Source organism: Carettochelys insculpta, chromosome 9 (assembly GCF_033958435.1).
Source record: "Carettochelys insculpta isolate YL-2023 chromosome 9, ASM3395843v1, whole genome shotgun sequence".
Taxonomy (NCBI): domain Eukaryota; kingdom Metazoa; phylum Chordata; order Testudines; family Carettochelyidae; genus Carettochelys; species Carettochelys insculpta.
In genome coordinates this window covers 54534921-54553895 of record NC_134145.1, presented here as the reverse complement: position 1 = coordinate 54553895, position 18975 = coordinate 54534921, and the positions used below count along the sequence as shown (strand labels likewise).

Genomic DNA, 18975 nt, shown 5'->3' with positions numbered 1-18975 from the left:
CATCAGCTCCTTGTTGGCATAAACTTTGCCATGTAGTATATTTGCAAATTCCAGTTTCCATTTAACTTTTTTTTATGTCCTCTGCTACCTAACAGTGTAATATAAATCCAAATATATTACTTTGGAAAGAGAGAGCAAGACGAGGACAATAAGAGACTTATCCTACTGTCAAAATCCATCTCTTTCCATAGTTATGCAATATTAGGCCCAGCTGCCATGCCTGATCCACCTCTCGCATTTTTCTAAATCTTTCCCTAAGGGCGATTTCAGCATCAGTTACAGATGCATTTCTTCTACCAGATGAGCCTTTTATTATTTAACATATGTTGTGATGGTGCCTAGAGACCTCAGCCAAGACCAGGCCACTGTGCAGTAATATAGTACATGACAGTTCCTGCCCTAAATAGCCTACAACCTGAAAGACGAGAGAGAAGAGGTGGATGAGAAATGGCAGGTGAGGCAGGACAGATAGGGAGGGCAGTGTAAAGAACATAAAGGGATGTTTTCACACAGACTAGTTGTACGTCCAGTTTCTAGCCAGTCACTATAATCCCAATTTGGCATCTGCCTGGCTTGTTACATTTGCTGGTTTAGCACACTGAAGACCTGGCTTTTGCACAGCATTGCTCTAGGCCTGATCTATGAACATACCTGTGTGTAGAGGCTCACTTTAGAAGTGGAGATTAACTACTGAAACAGTTTACCATGATATAAATGTAATTGTTTTTTGTTATTGCAAATTATAACCTAATAATCCTCTTCTCCCTTTATGTACGTGTGAGCTGATCCAAAAACCCATTGAAGTCAGATAATCTTTCCATTGATTTCGGTGAGTTGGGGATCAGGCTCATGGGCGAGTCTTACACAGAGACGTAAAACATTGTATGGTGGACTGTGCTGATTTGGATAGAGTGTCAATGGAACTAAGACTTTGAACTTTGAACTATGCAAAATCGGGTGGTGTTGCTTAGCAACTTATGTGGTCCTAGCAGAATTCAGAGCTTCTTTTTGTTGGGGAGAATGGCTTCCTATCTAACATGTTTTACATTTAACTATCTCATTCTGCCCTGGTGTGTAACCCTGCGTGTTGGCTGGCATCATGTCTGAAATGGGTTGTGTACAAGAGTTAAACTGTGTGTACACTAGGGACCTTACAGCAGCACAACTATACTGATGCAGCCATACTGCTGTATGACCTCCTGTGTTGCTGCTCTACACCAATAGGAGAGCGCTCTCGCGTGGGCATAATTAAACCACCCACAACAAGCAGTGGCAGCTACATGAGTGGGAGACCATCTCCCAGTGATTAGTACTGTGCACAGTGATGCTTCTGTGAGAGTCACTTATCTCTCAGAGGGGCATTTTTTCACATCCTTGAGTGACACAAATTACACTGACAAAAGTGCTGGTGTAAACACATCCTTACTTATGCAATGTTCATGGCTTTTGGGAGGCTTGCAGCGTTAGAATCCTATAAACTGTAGCCATCTGCATGAATAAATATCTGGCGTGATATTAATATTTTACACAGGGAGACAAGGACTATGAGGTGGTATCTGTTATTGAGCCAGTTTCTGTGGGTGTTGAGGAGCTTTCGAGCCACATAGCATTCTTTAATCTCACCCACATTGGCCCTCCAACACAGGACCAAAACAGTTACAACACTGCTTACATACTTTCTATATACAGTAGGTAGAAAACAGGAATCTAGTTTAGAAGCAGTTTTTGGATTTTATGATTCCTTATATCTCTGGGTAATTCAAATACCCACCTGTCTCTTCCTCTCCTATTTTCTCCCCCTGAGTATACTAAGAATAATTTTTTGCATTTGCAACTGTAAGTTAGGTGTAATTATCTGAAAGATCTCTTTTTTTACTGCTAGTATTTGTCTTTTGATGCTGTTATGACACCAGTTTCTGACACTTCTCTACAATAATTATAGACAAAATATGGGCTATGGGGAGAGAGAAAAGAGAGAAATTTTGCTGGCAGTAAAACTAATTTTAACAGGTGAATGTAAAATGGAAATTAGAAACAGGCCTAAACCAGGCATGTCTTCTGCACCTTGATCCCTCCTCTGGTGGGCATTGGAATGCTCCAGTATGTCCACTTACAACAAATGAGGATATTACATGAAAGTCAGTGAAATACTGACTGCCGTTTAGTTCTATTTAACATGTAGTTTGTTTCCCATTTCTCTTTTCAGGCTGAGTAGAAAAACTAACCAATGTTTAATATATAAAAAGATACTTCGATTTGGCAACTAACTGAGCCATTGATGTCTTAAGGGACAATTAGATTGAGAACACAGGAAATTATGTAAGACAGTGGTCCATGGGGTTTTTCTGATCTGCTGACCTGTCTGTGACTGCGACCACTGCTAGATGCATCAGAAGACAGCCTGGAATTCCCTAATTGTGAAATGCTGCCCCAAGGAGTGTTTATGAGATTTGGGCTTTTTTTTCTGACCCTAGTTGATGCTATGAGTCATTGGTTGTGTGACTGGTGATCAAGTGGGACTGGTTGTATTGCATTCCTGAAGGTCAGTTAGGACTGCCTTTAAGATATAGATGTTTTTTGGTGACCTGCAGCGTAGCTTGGATCTCTTCCTCCGTCTATATGAAATCTCTTAATATTCATTGTATCTTTTGTAAACAGGGCTTGAAAAATCCTCTCACACAGGCTGAGTAAAAATCATTACAGGTGAAATAATCCACTTTTGTAAAATCCAAACATTAATGGGGAGTGGGGAAGAAGGGAATGAGGGTCAAATGAAGGGAATGAGGGTCTCTGGAGCTAGGCTGATTTACACCTCTCTGGGTCTGGCTCTGTGAGCAGGTTTTTGGACATGGAGATAATCTTTCAAACATGAATGAAAGTGTAGACAGGTGCAGTGCTGTTTTCCAACATCTGAAGAAAGATCACACTAGTGCCTTTGCTGCAGCTTAGAGTTTTCACTGCTGTTGCTCAGAGTTATGAGGGAAACCGTATAACAGAGCTAGCTAATTTAAATGCCATTGCCTGGAGAAGCTTTGAGCAATAGCCCCTACAGTCACTGGGACTGTTCGCTGGGTAAACGACTCAGACGCAGAGGCTGTGAGAAGCACAGAGGAGCAAACCACACCACTGTAGTAGCTGGAGAGCAGTCACATGCTGGTGTCCCAGCAGTTAGCACTGATAGCAGACAGGAGGACAGTGCTGCTTTCTCCCTAACAGGGAAAGAAGATTTTGGGGAGACAGGAGCCTCAGTGTGGCTTTAGGTGTACCATGTACAACACAGGCTCCTTCACTAATTTGAATGGATACAGAATCAGTATATTCTGTATTATGCAGATGAGGCCCTTAGCTTCCAGAACAAGAAATAGCCCAAAAACTGTCTAATAAAGGTTCACATGTTGGATGGAAGGTTCTCATCTGCTTCTCAGCTGGTTGTTTGGCTTGTGAGAAATGAGGTCGGTTGAATTCTGTGCAGATGGGTCCGTCAGAGGGCTTTCAACCTCGTCCATTTTCACTTTCTGCAGCGTCTCGTAAGCATGGGAGCCAGTCTCAAGAAAGAGTGTTACTCTGTAATTAAATTTCACCAGCCGTGCTCTGGTCTGTCCTGCCACACAGTCCTGCCTTTGTGACGCATGATCCCTTAGAACAAAAATCACAACTATATTCACATTATCCCCAGGCTCAACGGACCAGACACCTACGCCAGGTAGGGTTGCCTGGTGGACTGTTTTCAACCAGAAGAGTTGGGTGAAGAGTGACATTGGTGTCCCCAGTCAGCATTGCCAAGGCCTTTGAAAACCTGTTTGGTGGTGCTGCAGAGCTAATGCTGACTAGGCCTCTACCTATCCTGGCTCTGTGCTGCACATCGGAAGCAGCCAGCAGCTTTGATTCCTAGGCTGGGACTGGGGCAGAGGGCTCCATAACTGCCCCGCCCCAAGCACTGGCTCTGTACTCCCACTGGCCTAGTAGGCCAATGGGAGCTGCAAGGATGGTCCCTGTTAGTGGGAGCAGTGGGCGGAGCCTCCTGTTCTCCTCAGCCTTGTAGTTGGACCTTCTGGCCACTTCTGGAGTGCAACATGGTGCTCGGACAGGCAAGGAACCTGCTTTAGCTCCTCTGTGCTGCTGGCTGAAATAAATCCATTCCCTGACACCCCTCCTGCACCCCAAACTGCTCATCTCTGCCCCCATCCCAGTGCCTGCCCTCCTACTTAGAGCTTTTACACCAACCCCTTGCCATAAACCAGTGAGAGTAGGGGAGAGCATGCCATCCGAGGAGGGGGGATGTAGTGAGTGGGAATGGGACCTTGGGGGCATGCCCTCAGGGTAGGGTTGGCTCTAGGCTGTTTGGTTTTGTGGGAGTAGAAAGTTAGCGACTCTTTACCCAGTTCAATTGTACCTTAGATTGCTCACCAGAAGGCATGCTAGTAGCCAATCTTGTAACTGACCAAAGTTTTGTTAACTAGGAAGAACAAATAAAAGTAGTTAAATCTCTAGGTTTCTAAAGGTAAAAGAACGTGCTGTGTAATATGCAACTTCTGTATGTCCATTAAGATAAACAACTTGGAGATTCCTTCTGTAAGTTGAGCTGTCTAACCCCCTCCAAGCACCATAGTGATACGGTTCTGTCTGGTAGGGATTTTAATTTCCTTCTTCCAGAGTTCAAAATTTGGTGGGATGAAAGTTTTTTGCCTATCCTCTCTTCCTGGGCATGGTAGGAAGGATCAACAAATCTTGTGGAACATTAGCATATACAATATTTTATCTGGTGTCCAGGATCGTCTTTCATTGGGCAGGAGATGACATCTCTTGTGATTAAACTAGTATTTCACACTTGGTAATACTTATCTCCTGACTGTGGTGGGTTTTGAATGTTATAGCAAACTCTTTTACCCCTACAAAGCAAATGCTTGGATATTGTCTTATAGCATAATATACAGATTTTATAAGTGAAATTCATGCATACAGCAACTTACTATATTTTCCTAAAGTCCAAACACTAAACACATTCTTATAAATTTAACCTCTATTTTAATCATGCTAATACATGTGACTTTGCATATCTATCAGCACGCTTGAGGTGCAGGGTAGAGAAACTTCTGTGCATAAATAAAATGCGATTGTGTCTGGCTCTGTGAATGGGAAATCTTTCCTAAGCTTAAATGAACCATTTTCCATCCTGCTTCCCAAAATGTATTTTTGTATATATTGTAGGGGAAATAATCTTATGTGCATTTTTATTATTTGTGTTATAACATACTTGGGTTCTTAACTGAATCTTTGTTTTTATTTAAATTCATTTAAATCATGTCTCTGGGGCTGGGGACGAACTGCTCAGTATGCAGGCTGCCCTGGGGAGAGAGGGCCACCCAGCCTTCTGACACTGCTGTAGTCTGAGGCCAGGTGAGAAGTGCCTCTGCGTGGCCACTGCAGCTCCAGCAGCCACAGCTGAGGGAGGTCCAGATTCATCTGTCTATTGCACTTCCCAGCAGAATGAGGAATGCAGCAACCTGTGCATATTCCGCTCGCTCCTTGATGAAGGGGAACAGCCAGCAATGTTCCTGCTTGTGTTGCTAATGAGAGTTCAGGCCCCTCACCCCTTGGGAAGTGGAAGACTCAGAGCTAGCAGTCCTTGACAGGAAGGGGTCACCCCCAGCCAACCCCTTTCACCTGCCTGATGATTTTATCTCTTTTCCTCTATAGTTTCACGAGAAACAATTCAATTCCAGGCACATTCCATTTTCCTGGCACAGCCAAGCCCTTGCTTTGCTCTAAGTTATGATAAGAGCAAGCTGCTTGCCAAATTTGATGGTCATAGCTCTTATGATTTAGGAGGAATTCTTGAACAGACAGATGGACAGATGAACTGACACAAATATATAGTAGGGAACAGTGATAATATTCATGTTGCTCAAACAGGATGCTAAACGTTTTCAGCAGTTTTTTTTTTTACTTCTACTTTACCAGAAAGTTGCAACAAATTACTTTAAGGGTTTACATATGACACACACACAATTTTATCAAAATAATATGTTTGAATTTCTTATTTCTAAAATGGGAGACAATGGAAAAAGCATAAGTATATCCTTTATCGCAGTATTCAAAAGATCAAATCAACCCAAACCACAACAATAGTCATGCTAACAGTAAATCACAGTCAGCTAAAGTGCTGAGTGAAAGTTTACACACCCTGTGACCACAGCCCTTAGCACACCTTGGCTGTGGTGAAAACATCGCAGAACACTTGCCGTAGGAAGCTTTGAAGCATTCCTAGATGTGCACACAAATCTGGAAAGCTCAATTTTTTCTAGAGGCTAATGCATCGAATTGAAGGTGTTTATAACATTTGAATGTTTGGTTCAAATGGGGCTACTTAGTGACAGTTCTGGAGTCTGACTAACCCCATTTTGATTGTACAAAACCCATTAGTATTAGCCCTTAGCATTTAAGTAGCACTTACTATTTATTTTTACAGTCATGCTGAAAGACCCAGGATTAAGCACATTGTGCTAGACTCTATTCAGACGTACAGTAAGAGAGCCCCAAAGAGCTTATAACTGCAATAGGGTGGGAGACTGTAAGTATTTCTCCATTTTCCAGATGGGGAACTGGGATTAAAAAGCTGACATGACTTACCTGTGGTCACGTGGGAAGCCTGTATCAGAACCAGAAACTAAAAGTAGATGTCCTGAGTACAGGTCCATTGGTCTAGCCAAAAGACCTTCCTATAAAGGGCTGGGCAGATTACTTCTGAGGCTTTATAAATGCATCACTTGGAGATTTTAGTTTCCTGCACTGCAATAGCCATAGCAGAGCATTTCTTTTAAGCAGCCGCAATCTCTCAAATTTTTACTGTATGTTTGCTATTAATGTTTTAAAGGGGATATGCAATATCTCTCCCCAAACAGATGTATCCTGTTTTTTTCAGATGGGGCACCTCAGCCTATATATTGCTTCATAATCTTTTATATGTTGTTTAGGTATTTGTCACTGCAGCCAAAACGGGCTTTTGTCTTTAAGTGCCTTCCTTCTGGAGTGCCCAATTTGAGGCACTTAAGGCCCAGTTTTCAAAGAGTCTGTGTGTCTGTACCACCCTAGTTCTTTAAATACAGGTGTGGGTTCTCTGTCCAAGTTGAGTGCTCCAAAATGAAAACCTTATAGATGTCATGCTCATCAATGGGTGGAAGGGAACTTGAGATGGCCAACAGTGAAAGGTGAAAGTGAAAGTCACTCTAATTTTTTATGCCTATATGGGTTATGAATTTTTGTGGAAGGCTGAGACCTTGTGGCCTTTGCAGGCTGAAATAAAATCATGTGGCTCTAGCGAGCGGAGCTCATCTTCTGCACCCTCTGTCTTCCCCAGGGGTTGAGGACTCTGAGATAGCTGAGAAGTACGTAGATGACATTATTGGCTATGTGGTAGGGAGCCCTTTATCCCTGGGACCCATTCTGGGTTATATGATAAGGAAAAACACAGGAAAAAAAAGTCACCATTTGAGACCAGAGATCCATGGTGGTAAGTGTTGTGACTATACAGAGTCCTTGGTCCAAAGAATGAAAGTAAGAAACAACTCAATGGTTTTCCCAAGGACTCTTGGGAAAATTCACTCAGAAACAAATTATGTATTATAAAATCACTTTAATAATCCATGAGAATGTAAAATCCTGTCATCTGATTTGATTTAAATAGATACAACTCCTTTGGTATTCATACCAGAAACCTGGGCCAATATCAAACGTACTTTGTATTTTTCTTGTTATCGTCTTGGACATACAGTACAAACGCGAGACAGGTGCACTCAAGCTGTGCAAATCTCGGGTTAACGTGACTCTAAGTGATGGGGAGCTGGCACCTGATTCCTGGCTGCCTGCCACTCAGGGAGCTAGGAAACTGACCAGTGCAGCAGTGCTGCTCAGTTTCGCTGCTGCCACTGACAGGAGGGCAGTCTGACTCTCACTGTCCCTGACAGGAGGGGTTGGCCTGCTCCTGCCTGGGCTCATTTCACAGCTCATCTCAGGGGAGGCGGCCTAATCTTGGCTGCTGTCACTGACAGGAGCTGGGAAACTGACCAGCTCAACAGGGCTGATCAGTTTCCTGGCTCCAAGCTCCCTGCCACTCACAGGAGAAAGGAAACTGATGAGCACTGCTGCTCTGGTCAGTTTCCTGGCTCCCCCAAGTAATGCAAAATTTGACTTATGCAGAGGTTGTGCAGCAACACAACCTCTGCATAAGTCGGGGGTCTACTGTATTTTTCATAAATGACTGTGACACTTTATTAGTCACATCTATTCATTTTGTTTCAATTTTCAAGTATTTCTCTTCCCAAACCAGGATGTCTTTGCTCTAAAAAACAAAAACAAGTTGCCATAGTTGTCTTTTGCTTTTACAATTTTCTTCCAAGTCTAAGGCTGGATTGTGCCAGCCATATTCACACTGAGTTGCACCTTTGTTAATTTTTGTCAGCAGGCTAATTGCAGAGCAAGTTACTGTTCAATATGAATAGGGGTAGCACGAAGTCCTTGGATGTGCTACAAGATGCTGGCTTTAGCTTCTGAGCTTCAAGTCCTTTACTTTTTCAATAGAAATGATATAGGAAGAACATTGGCAATAGCAGTTTCTCTAGCACTATCCCAGCTCATGTTCCTCAATCTTGTTTTTGCAGGGCTGCTTTTGGTTAGGTCTCCACGGGCTAGAGGTGAAAGGAGGCTGGTATGTGCCAGAACAGTAGTATGGCTGCCAGCAAATGTACAGCAAATGAATACAGTGTTAAATAAAAAAAAAATCAGCAGATCAGTAATTTAACACAGAGGAACAAAATTCAAAATGGATGTAGTTTATTAATACCAATAAAACTGCAAGGAATTGAACATTATTCAGTAATAGTCTCAGAGAGAGGGAGCCATGTTAGTCTATATCTTTGCAAAAGAAAGCAAGCAATCCTGTGGCACCATGTTCCAACAATGTCCCTCTGTCATGTACATTGGGCAGTCTGGACAGTCCCTTTTTCAAATGGTGAATGGACACAAATCAGATATTAGGAATCTGAATGATGTAAACTGGGAAGTGAGCACTTTTACTTGGCAGGACATTCAATTAATGACTTAATGGTTTTCATATTACAGCAGAGATTTTAACACCAGATTACAAAGGGAGACATCTGAATTGGAATTTATTTACAAGTTTGATATCTATCACTGAGGACTCAACAAAAATCTCAATTATTTTACTCATTATATAGACAATTTCCCCACCGTTGATATTTGCAGGGCTGGCACACATCCCACTTAACTTAATTGACACTTCCCACAGGGTTGGTTTCTTTTCTGCTCCCTCTCCCCACCCCTCCCTCCTCTTTAATTTATTTATTTAGCTTATTTCTTCTCAGTTTTCCTTTCAGCTCTGCTCCAGAATCTGAAGAAGTGGGTTTTTTTTCCAGGAAAGCTGATTACCTTATAAAGATTATTATTAGTTTTTAAGGTGCTGCAGGACTGATTTATTCACTGTTAGCTTAATTAATTTAATTGCAAATCTAAGCACATATCCCTTCATGTGGTGTGTCATACTGGTAATGTAACACCAAATTTAATCCTCATTAAAATATGGGAATTCACGGATTAACATTCATATGAACAGGAGTGTAGTGAGCAAGACACGAGAGGTTATTCTTCCTCTTTACTCTGCGCTAATTAGGCCTCAGTTGGAGTATTGTGTCCGGTTCTGGGTGCCACATTTCAAGAAGGATGTGGAGAAATTAGCGAAGGTCCAGAGAAGAGCAACAAGTATGATTAAAGGTCTAGAGAACAAGAGCTATGAGGGAAGACTAAAAGAACTGTGCTTGTTTAGTTGAGAAAAGAGAAGACTTAGAGGGGGCATGATAGTGGTTTTCAAGTACTTTAAAGAGGGTTACATGGAGGAGGCAGAAAACTTGTTCTCCTTCGCCTCTGAGGACAGGACAAGGAGCAGTGAGTTTAAACTGCAGCAAGGGAGGTTTAGGTTGGACATTAGGAAAAACTTCCTGTCAAGGTGGTTAAACACTGGAATAAATTACCTAGGGAGGTTGTGGAACCTTTATCACTGGAGATTTTTAAGAGCAGGTTAGATAGATACCTATTAGGGATAGTCTAGACGGTGCTTGGTCCTGCCAAAGGGAAGGGGTCTGGACTTGATGACCTCTCAAGGTCCCTTTCAGTTCTAGAGTTCTATGATTCTATTTAGGTGACAAAAAAACCCTTGAATTTAAAGATGCTTGTCTCAAAAGTGAACTGTGCTGTATTAAAACTTTGTTTTTACATCAGCTGTTCTGTTGGCAACAGTTTGTCAAAAAACTGAGGTTGTCTGAAATTTAGAGTCAGGGCTCTACACTGAGGCAGGAATCCTGTGTAGGTGGGGTGTGGGTTGTGATTATCTAATTAAAGTCTGTATCATAATGCACTCACACAAACATGCTGAATTAAAGCTGCACAAGAAACCTTATTTGTGGCATTTTCCAACTTCTGAATGCCCAGCTTTGCAATCTTTATTTTTTTATATGTGTGACTGTGTGGGTTCATATTGTGCGTAAGCATCTTAGTGCATGTGAAAATAACAGTTTTTCAATGGCATATATCTTAGCTGAATTTAAGTGGCTTTTCCTGATGACAGTAAAATGCACAACCTAGGGATAAAGGTGACCTCTGCCCCACCTTCAGTTCCAAACTTCAAATCCCTGCTCCACAACTTTTGACCGGGGCAAAAGTACATTTTATTTCCTAACCTCCTTCTCGGAAATGAGTAAGCAGTTTTGGCAGACATTTCCTAAAATAAGTCAGCTTGAGGCAGACATTCAGCACAGAAAATTTCACGCTGAACAGTGAAAGAGTGGCCAAATAATAAATAATTGAAAATTTCACTGCAAAAGTGAACAATAGGGTATGTTGAGGCAGTACCTGCCTCCCATGCACCCGTGTAGACCACAGGGCTCCTCAGATCTTATTAACAGGAATCGTAAGCCAGTCTCAATTGTAGCTCTACTTTTAACATAGCTTTAAGGCAGGGGTGGCCGACCTTAGCATGAGCGAAGCTGGTGTTTCAGTCTGCACTGCCAAAGAACCACAGTAATATACCAGCAGCCCCCATCAGCTCCCACCTCCGGCTGATTGGCTCTTTCCTTTTCCTCTCTGTGCCTCTTCCTCACTGTGATCTGCTGGAGGCTCTACAGAAGGAGGGAGGAAGGAGAGAGGATGTGGCAGGCTCAGAGGTGGGGGCAGGAAGGGATGTGACTTGGGGAATTACAGAATCACAGAACTAGAAGGAACATTGAGATGTCATCAGGTCTGGTCCTTTGCGCTCATTACAAGACCAAGCGCCACCGACACCTGTGGTGTCCAGTTAGTTCTGAAGCAGGAGACACTATGGTGGCTACTGCTCTCGAGAATTTGCCACCTTACTCTAAAACATATATTTATTGTTCAGGCCTACTAGCTACGCTCAACCAGCCAAACAGCCACATGTGGCTAGTGGATAGTGTGTTGGACACCGCCACTGTATACCATAAGGGGTATGGTGCGTGTATGGCCTGGGGAAGAACTGGGGCATCAGTGGCAAGCACCCCAGCACACTGGAAAGATGGCACCTGTAGCTCCAGGCCCAGAGTTGGCGCCTATGCAAGGAGCCATATATTAACTTCTGAAGAGCCAGATGTGACTTCAGAGCCACAGGTTGGCCACCCCTGCCTCAGGGAATATAATATAGCATTGGGAAATGGGGCTAGCTGTAAAAACATAAGACACCTTTATACCATTACAACTGTGCCCGTACTAAGGTTGGTATATATGACCCTATATTGGCAAAAAATTACATCCTTAATCAGCTTAGTAACTCCAGTATAACTTTGAAGCATTGACCAGGTTTTTGACTGAATTATTATGGGGAGGTTTGCAAAGGCTTAAGAGGCAGGTGCCTGGCTTTCATTGAAAGTCAGTGTAAGATGGACACCTAACTCATTCATTTGTGGCTGGAAAATCTTACATTAGCTTCCTGATTTCCGTTTCCTCACTTCTGTACGCTGTCTTCTGCTGACCCATATTAACTTAATGGCTGTTGGCTCATGATAAACCACAAGTTCTTGTGTTTTATGGCTCCTACACTTCCTTTTAGTTACAGTTATTGATCCCTTATGCTCTTACTGAGCCACTTGGAAGTTTTGCAAAATTTCCTTAACTAATTTGCAGAGGCTTGTTTAAAAAGAAAGGCCATTTCTACACATGCCACTTTCTCTGAAAGTGGCCTGCTAATAAACGGCACGAAATATGCTAACTCAATTCACTTTTTCATTCAGACCAGTCAAAATTATCATAGGCACAAGTGGGCATAATTTAACTAAAGTAGCACCCACCTATACCAGCAACACATGTGCCCAGTGTTCCTGTTCATATTTTTAACTTGGGCCCTACCAAAAGAGAGCAGTAAAACACTCCACTTTGGCCTTTTCTACACATGCCATGCACGGACCAAAATATGCTAATAAGGGGCGGATGCAAATTCCCCATGCCTCATTTGCATAAGGTCATATGATTTGGAGTCTGGAAGACGCTCTTCTGGACTCCAAAACAATGGGTAGAAGTGTGGCCGTTGGGGGGGTCTTCCAGAAGGAAGTCCTCTTTCTGGAGGCCCCTTCTTTTTGGGAAGTCCTCCTTCCGGAAAACCCCCAGGTGCCAGCTTCTACACATTGTTTGGTAGGGCCCAAGTTAAAACTATAAACAGGAACACTGGGCACATGTGTTGCTGGTGTAGGTGGGTGCTACTTTAGTTAAATTTTGCCCACTTGTGCCTATGATAATTTTGACTGGTCTGAATGAAAAAGTGCATTGAATGATATTTCTACTGCAATCAATTTATCCCCTATTAAAATAAGAATATGGAAAGATCTATTTTGCATTGGGGGCCTTAGTTTAAATCTAAATCTGAATGGGTATTTCCTCTCAGTTAGTTACAGAGAGAGATCATTCTTTCCTCTCTCCCAGGGTTTGATCTGCCTCGCTATTAAATATGTGCACTAAATTACATTAAATCCTGCCTTTTTTAGGCAGATGGCTTTAATTTTTTACACAGTACATTTGGAACTTGTTGCAACACGTTACTGAATTTAACAGGAATAAAGAAGGAATTTAACATTTATATGAACAACAGAAATGTCCAGAATTCTTACAGTATGAAAGTATATACCCAGAGTTTTGGAAAGGATATGAACTCTTATTTTTTTAGGGCTTTTGGCACTCTAACTATGCAAATTTTTAGTACAATGTTTTCTTTTTTGTTCATATCAGTGCTCTTGGGTAAACGGCATATTGGGGAGGGAGAATGTTAGATAGCCACATCTGGCATCCTATTGACTTGATTTCAATTAACACCAGAATTCCCATCTGAATTGTGCATATCCCGTTGACTTCCTCCATTTCTTGTAGCCATTCACAATGGACTTCGATGTGCCAAGCGAAGAGTTGCTTGTAATATCACAGATTATCTTAGTTACAGACAGAAGTCTTCATTCTGCAATGAGTTGTGTTATCAAGCCAGCTGTCAGAGGACCTCTGAATGCTGGGTTTTGCAATGAAGATTTTCCTTTGTTAAGCCCCAGGCAGTGTCTGGGCAGCTGAGGAGACACTATGTGCTCTACTCGGCTTCCTGAGTTCCTCAGTTGGAGAGTAAAAGGCATTTACTCAAGCATATGCAATTTCTGTCGATGTCAACTACTAATCTCATTAATTCTACGCACTCACAGAAAAGTGAAAATAAGTAATAAAGTGACACAGCGAACAAAAACCTCAAATAAACAAATGACACCACTGAAAATGCAAAGGGACGTATAACATCAAATGATTGGTTGATGGGTATTTTCAAAGCATACTGAGGACCCACCCTGTGCAAGTACAACAGAGCCCATAGAAACAGGCAATGTTCTCTCGAGTTTCACTTTGTGTGTGTCAGCAACTCAGAGTAGAAGCTCTGGAGTATATTGACACATAGCTTTGGAGTTTGTAGACAGATCCATGCGTCAGAAAGCTTGCAAATAAGATCTTCATCCTCCGAAACTTGAGCACCACAACTAGAGGTTGCTACTTATGTGTCAATGGGAGGACTCTGAACAGTTGGAACTATACTAGATAGCAAAGGTCTGGCCTTACACTTTCCAATACCTCTCCTCAAACAAAAGGTAAGACTTCATGGAGATCACTTTTCTGGCATCCATCTTTCATTTAAAAGGCCAAACAAATGAACAGCATCTTTGGTGAGGTTTTAACAATTTACCACATATTAAATTATTAAGATCATAGTTTTCAGATATCTACAACAGTCAGAATTATGATGGTAAAAGAATTCTTATCTTAACCCTGAACGCCTCCTGTGTAAACTTTGTTTGAAATTTAACTGTGCAGCTGTCATGAACTAGGCCTGTCTACATGCTTTTGTTCCATGTTCATTCACTAAAGCCCGAATCCCGCAAACATCTGTGCATGGGAACCCTCCCCCTACATAAGTTTGCAGCATCAGTATCTAAGACAGATTAAATAGCATGAAAGTGTCTCTTTAAAGTCATACCAGTCAAAATAAAATCACCGATCTATTTAAGTGTGGATTGTGTTATTGTATCCGTGAGATTGCTCCCATGTAACCACAACCCCCACTCCCCAAAATGCCAGCATCTCGGCAGAAATCTTACAACCTGCCTTTCTCCTTGGTGAAGCCTGATCCCCACAAGCCCTTGCAGCCTCCCCTCTCCCAGACACCAGCAGCTGCAGCCCAGCTGGGACTACTGAGTTAAACTCTCCATTCCCTGCCATGGCAGGCAGCTGAGGTGGAGCTGGGACACCCCAAATTCCCCATTCCAACCTCATTCCATGGATTTCCCACCCCCCATCTACATCTATTTCTCCCATCATTCCCTCACTCTAGGCATGACAGACCAAGGTTACTCAGGGCAGGTGTGGGGATGGGGCTGCAGCTGGCCTTGGAGCATCTCTGGGTAGGTAAGTTAATGGCTCTGGTTGAGCAGGAGGATGCACAGGCAGAAGAAGCAGAACTGGGTACTGGTCTCCCCCAAGGAGGAACTCTGCCTGTTGCCTATGCCTGGGTGATTTAAAAGGGCCTGGGGCTCCCAGCTGCCACTACTGCAACAGCAGCCATGACCGGGAGCCCCAGGGCTTATAAAATCACCTGTCCCCTGGGCAGTTGTAACCTTTGTCCCTCGTCCCCTTGCCGGCAGTGTTCAGATCCTTGTAGCCTCAGCATATCCCAAAATTCTGGTCTTCACTAAAAGGCTGAAATTTGGGAGCCCTTTTACGCCTAGGCAGTTACTTGCCTTGTGTTAGAAAACATGTTTTAGAAGGAAAACATGATTTTTTTTTTTTTAACATGGGTCTTTGTTCACTTGCAGTGATGAAAGGAGCCGTGGTATTGCAGCCCACTTTGGAAACTCACTGAAATCTGTCCAGTGGGAAACTGGATCCATAAAGAGCAAGAACTTTGATTGCAATACCTGCCTGTAAGAGCTCAACCAAAAATGGCCTCTATCGATCCATTTCAGCACATTACAGTGAGTACCTTTAATTTTTTTGTGCATGATGTATTCATTCATCTGTTTTAAGCAGTTGCTGTGAATAACCATATAGTGTTAGCACTGTACCATGTAAATTACTCTCCATGTAAATTGGGGTGAATTCAGAGGGGAAAGTAACTTTAAAGTTCTTACAGGTACTGTCCTATCACACCTCTCCCCTTCTGAGGGAGAGTCACATCAGGGAGTTGTGGTGTGTGTATGTGACAGGACAGTACCTGTAAGAAATTTATGCATCTCATAGAGCTGGAAGGGACCTTGGGAGGTCGTCAAGTCCTTCTTGGCAGGGCCAAGCATGGTCATTTTTTAAATCTATTTGCCACAGATCCCTAAATGGCCTCTTCAAGGATTGAACTCACAGCCCTGGGTTTAACAGGCCAATGCTCAAACCACTGAGCTATCCCTCGCTGAAAATTTGGGTGTGGGGGGGCTCATGGCAGGGAGCTGGAGGGTGCAGGGGCAGGGCTGGGGAAGTGGGGGTTGGAAGAATCAGAGTAGGAGGGGTTAGGTTGTGAGGGGTGTAGGAACCAGAGCAGGAGTCTGGGAGGTGTGGGGGCTCAGGGCAGGGGTGGAGGAAAAAGGGGTAAGGGCAAGGGGATTGGGAAGTGTGTGTGGGGGGCTCAGGCTAGGGAAGGATAGGTAGGGGAGCTCAGAGCTGGGAGTGCAGCCACTGCTCTGCTCAGCTGCTAGATCCCTGGAGTGAGCCAGGGTGGTAGTGACTGTTCTTCCTGGCTGCCCGAGCACTGTGGCTGGAGTCTGGTTGCACAGTGGCTGCCTCTCCCATGTGCCGGCCACATGCAGAGCCTCCACCCCAGCAGGCCAATTTCTTACCAGTGTGCTGCAGTGGGATGCACCGGCCTACTTTCACCTTTGGGAGAATTGTGAAGAAATGTGTGAGAATGGTATTTAAAATGAAATTTGGATAATTTCTGAAAACAATAATATCCATCAAACACTCTCAAGGGTATGTTCACATTGCAGCAGGGGTGAGCCCACAGGCTGGGTAGGCCAATAGGCACGTGCTTGGCTTGAGCTAGCATACTCAAAATAGCAGCATGGATGTTGCGGTACCAGTAGAGGCTCAGACTAGCTACCTGAGCTTTGACCCATGGGCGTGGTTGAGTCCAAGCTCAGATGGCTAGCAGGAACCTCTGCACCTTTGAAAATAAAACTGAAACTCCTAAGTCATGTAGGCACTGTCAGATATTGTCCTTAGACACTAATTGTAAAGCGTCATAGTTTCAATGGCTGTTGGAGTCAAGACTGACACACAATTCAGTTATGCCGTGCTTTTGATCATTTGATAGTTATATTTCATCCTATTAATATTCTCATGAATAGTCAGAAGCAAGAGCAGAAGAAATCACCAGCTTTCTACAAATGTAACATCAAATGCATTTAATGTCTCTTCTCTTAAGAGAAATTTTTCTCATAATTTTGAGTGATGTAATAAATTGAAACTAATTCTACACCTGCACCAAAGTCTGTTGACGTGAGTGGAAGGCACTTACTCAGAACTGCAGCTTTGCCTACATACTTAAGTCTATATATTACTAAAACATTGTACATTAAAGACTAAAAGTCACAAATCCCTTTTGAAAGTGGAATAATAACATAAGCGGAGTGGGTGTGTAAGATCAATATTGGTGTTAGGCACATTTGGGAAATCTCTTACTCAGGAAAAGCAGTGAGTGTTCAGGGGTAGTTACCAATGAACTTGTCATAATGTTGAACTTCTGAGATGCTAAAAATACAGCAAGTTTCCTTGAAATGATCTCTTATCAATTATGTGGTTTCTCCTTCTGTAGTCACTTCCTTTAAATGAGTTTGCAGCCAACGGATGCCAAGTTAGTGTTTTATTCACACTGAAGCGTTGTAAAGACTGTTGTGATGCCAGTCTCAGGCTGGCAGGCAGTATTATTTAACATTGTTTCAAGTGGCCTGCCAACCCTGGGGATGGCTTTTTTGGTGGGATGACAAGCATGAATGTGTATCACTACTCTCTCCTGGATGGATTGTTAAACCTGCTCAAACATTGGTGACACAGCTGTTTCAATATTCATAACAAAACACGTCCCATTTAAAGTATCTGAGTAGTTCCTTGAGCTCAGTGGTATTACTCATGTGCTTAATTTTAAACGTGTTATAGACCCTCATTGAATCAGGCCACTGGGTTATATTTCATTTAGCTGCTCAGAGAAGTTTGGTAGGACAGCTGGCATAAGACACACATATCAAGGGAAAGTGCAGTTTTTAAAATAAACTGTAGTTAAATTTTTCTCCTATTGAACTCCTGTTCTTTGTCAGTGAAAGAGTTAAAGTAAAAATGAGACATAATTTTCATGATTTTTTGATTGAAATATGACAATAATACCACCGAAAAGCTTCATTAAAATCTTGAACTTGAGTAATCTTGTCCTAGTTTTTAAATGTTGTGTCTTTTCTTTTTTTGTGAAAGCCTCACATAACTAGAATGGGAAATTGGCTGACTGAGTTATTGAGTTCACAGGAAGTTAAGTGAAACTTGCTGTGCTGTTAGAAGAACAGGAATTAGGGAAATAACTTTTCTCCTTGTACTCTTTCTCACCGCATTAGCGCTTAGGTGTTGATTGAAAGAATAATAGATAAAATACATTCAGCCGTGAGTGGATTTTTTGTAAAGTTTACAGTGTCCGTCTGAAAGAAGGAAATGTTCTTTATTAAAGATTTTTAAACAAAATAGTCTCTTTTGTCCTGCTTAAATTTCCCCTTTGGTACCAAGGAAGTGAAAACATTATACAGTTGATGCCAGTCAGAACCCTTTGCTGTATGTTAAATCTTGCCTGCCGATTAAATTATCTGACTCAGTATGTTAGGTGTCTTTAAAAAAATAACCTTTTCCACGGACAAATGCAGCTTTTTATTCAAAACTTGTTCATGTTACACCAAGGTTTAAGTAAAATTTGAGCACCTTATTTTGATTCCCAAGATAATGGTAGTAAAGTGAAACATATTCAAACTATCGAAACAAAAAAGTAGTCACTACTTTTTTGTTTCGATAGTATATTCAAACTAGTTTGCTTTTATTTTAAAGGGAATAGTGAACAATTGTCACTTACTTCTCTCAAATATAAGAAAGAAAGTAAAGTAACTAGCAAACTTTTATTGAGCACAGGAAGATATTAAGATGAGAGCCAGGAAGAGTACGCTAGGATTTGCAAGAAACGGGGAGGAGCGCCCATATGTGGGAAATGAGGAGTCTGGGTGATGGCTGTGAGTGCCATGCAGTGGGCTGTGCTATTGGAAGAAGAATATTCCTAGCACAAATTCCTGTGACTTATACAATCCATCCAGGTGTGTTGTATGATTGAGTGATTTCCTCCCTCCTTTTCCAAGGGAGAGGTTCAGT

General features: G+C 42.4%; 1 protein-coding gene across 3 annotated transcripts in view; it reads left to right on the top strand.

Moving 5' to 3' along the window:
• PLA2G4A (phospholipase A2 group IVA) overlaps positions 1-18975 on the top strand; it is a 125498-nt gene that overhangs the window by 10939 nt on the left and 95584 nt on the right. For all 3 annotated transcript variants that reach the window (XM_075002883.1, XM_075002881.1, XM_075002882.1), the window contains exon 2: positions 15408-15566. In XM_075002883.1, coding sequence (XP_074858984.1) covers positions 15534-15566 — 33 coding nt within the window. In that variant the 5' untranslated portion in view covers positions 15408-15533. The remainder of the gene's footprint in view (positions 1-15407; positions 15567-18975) is intronic.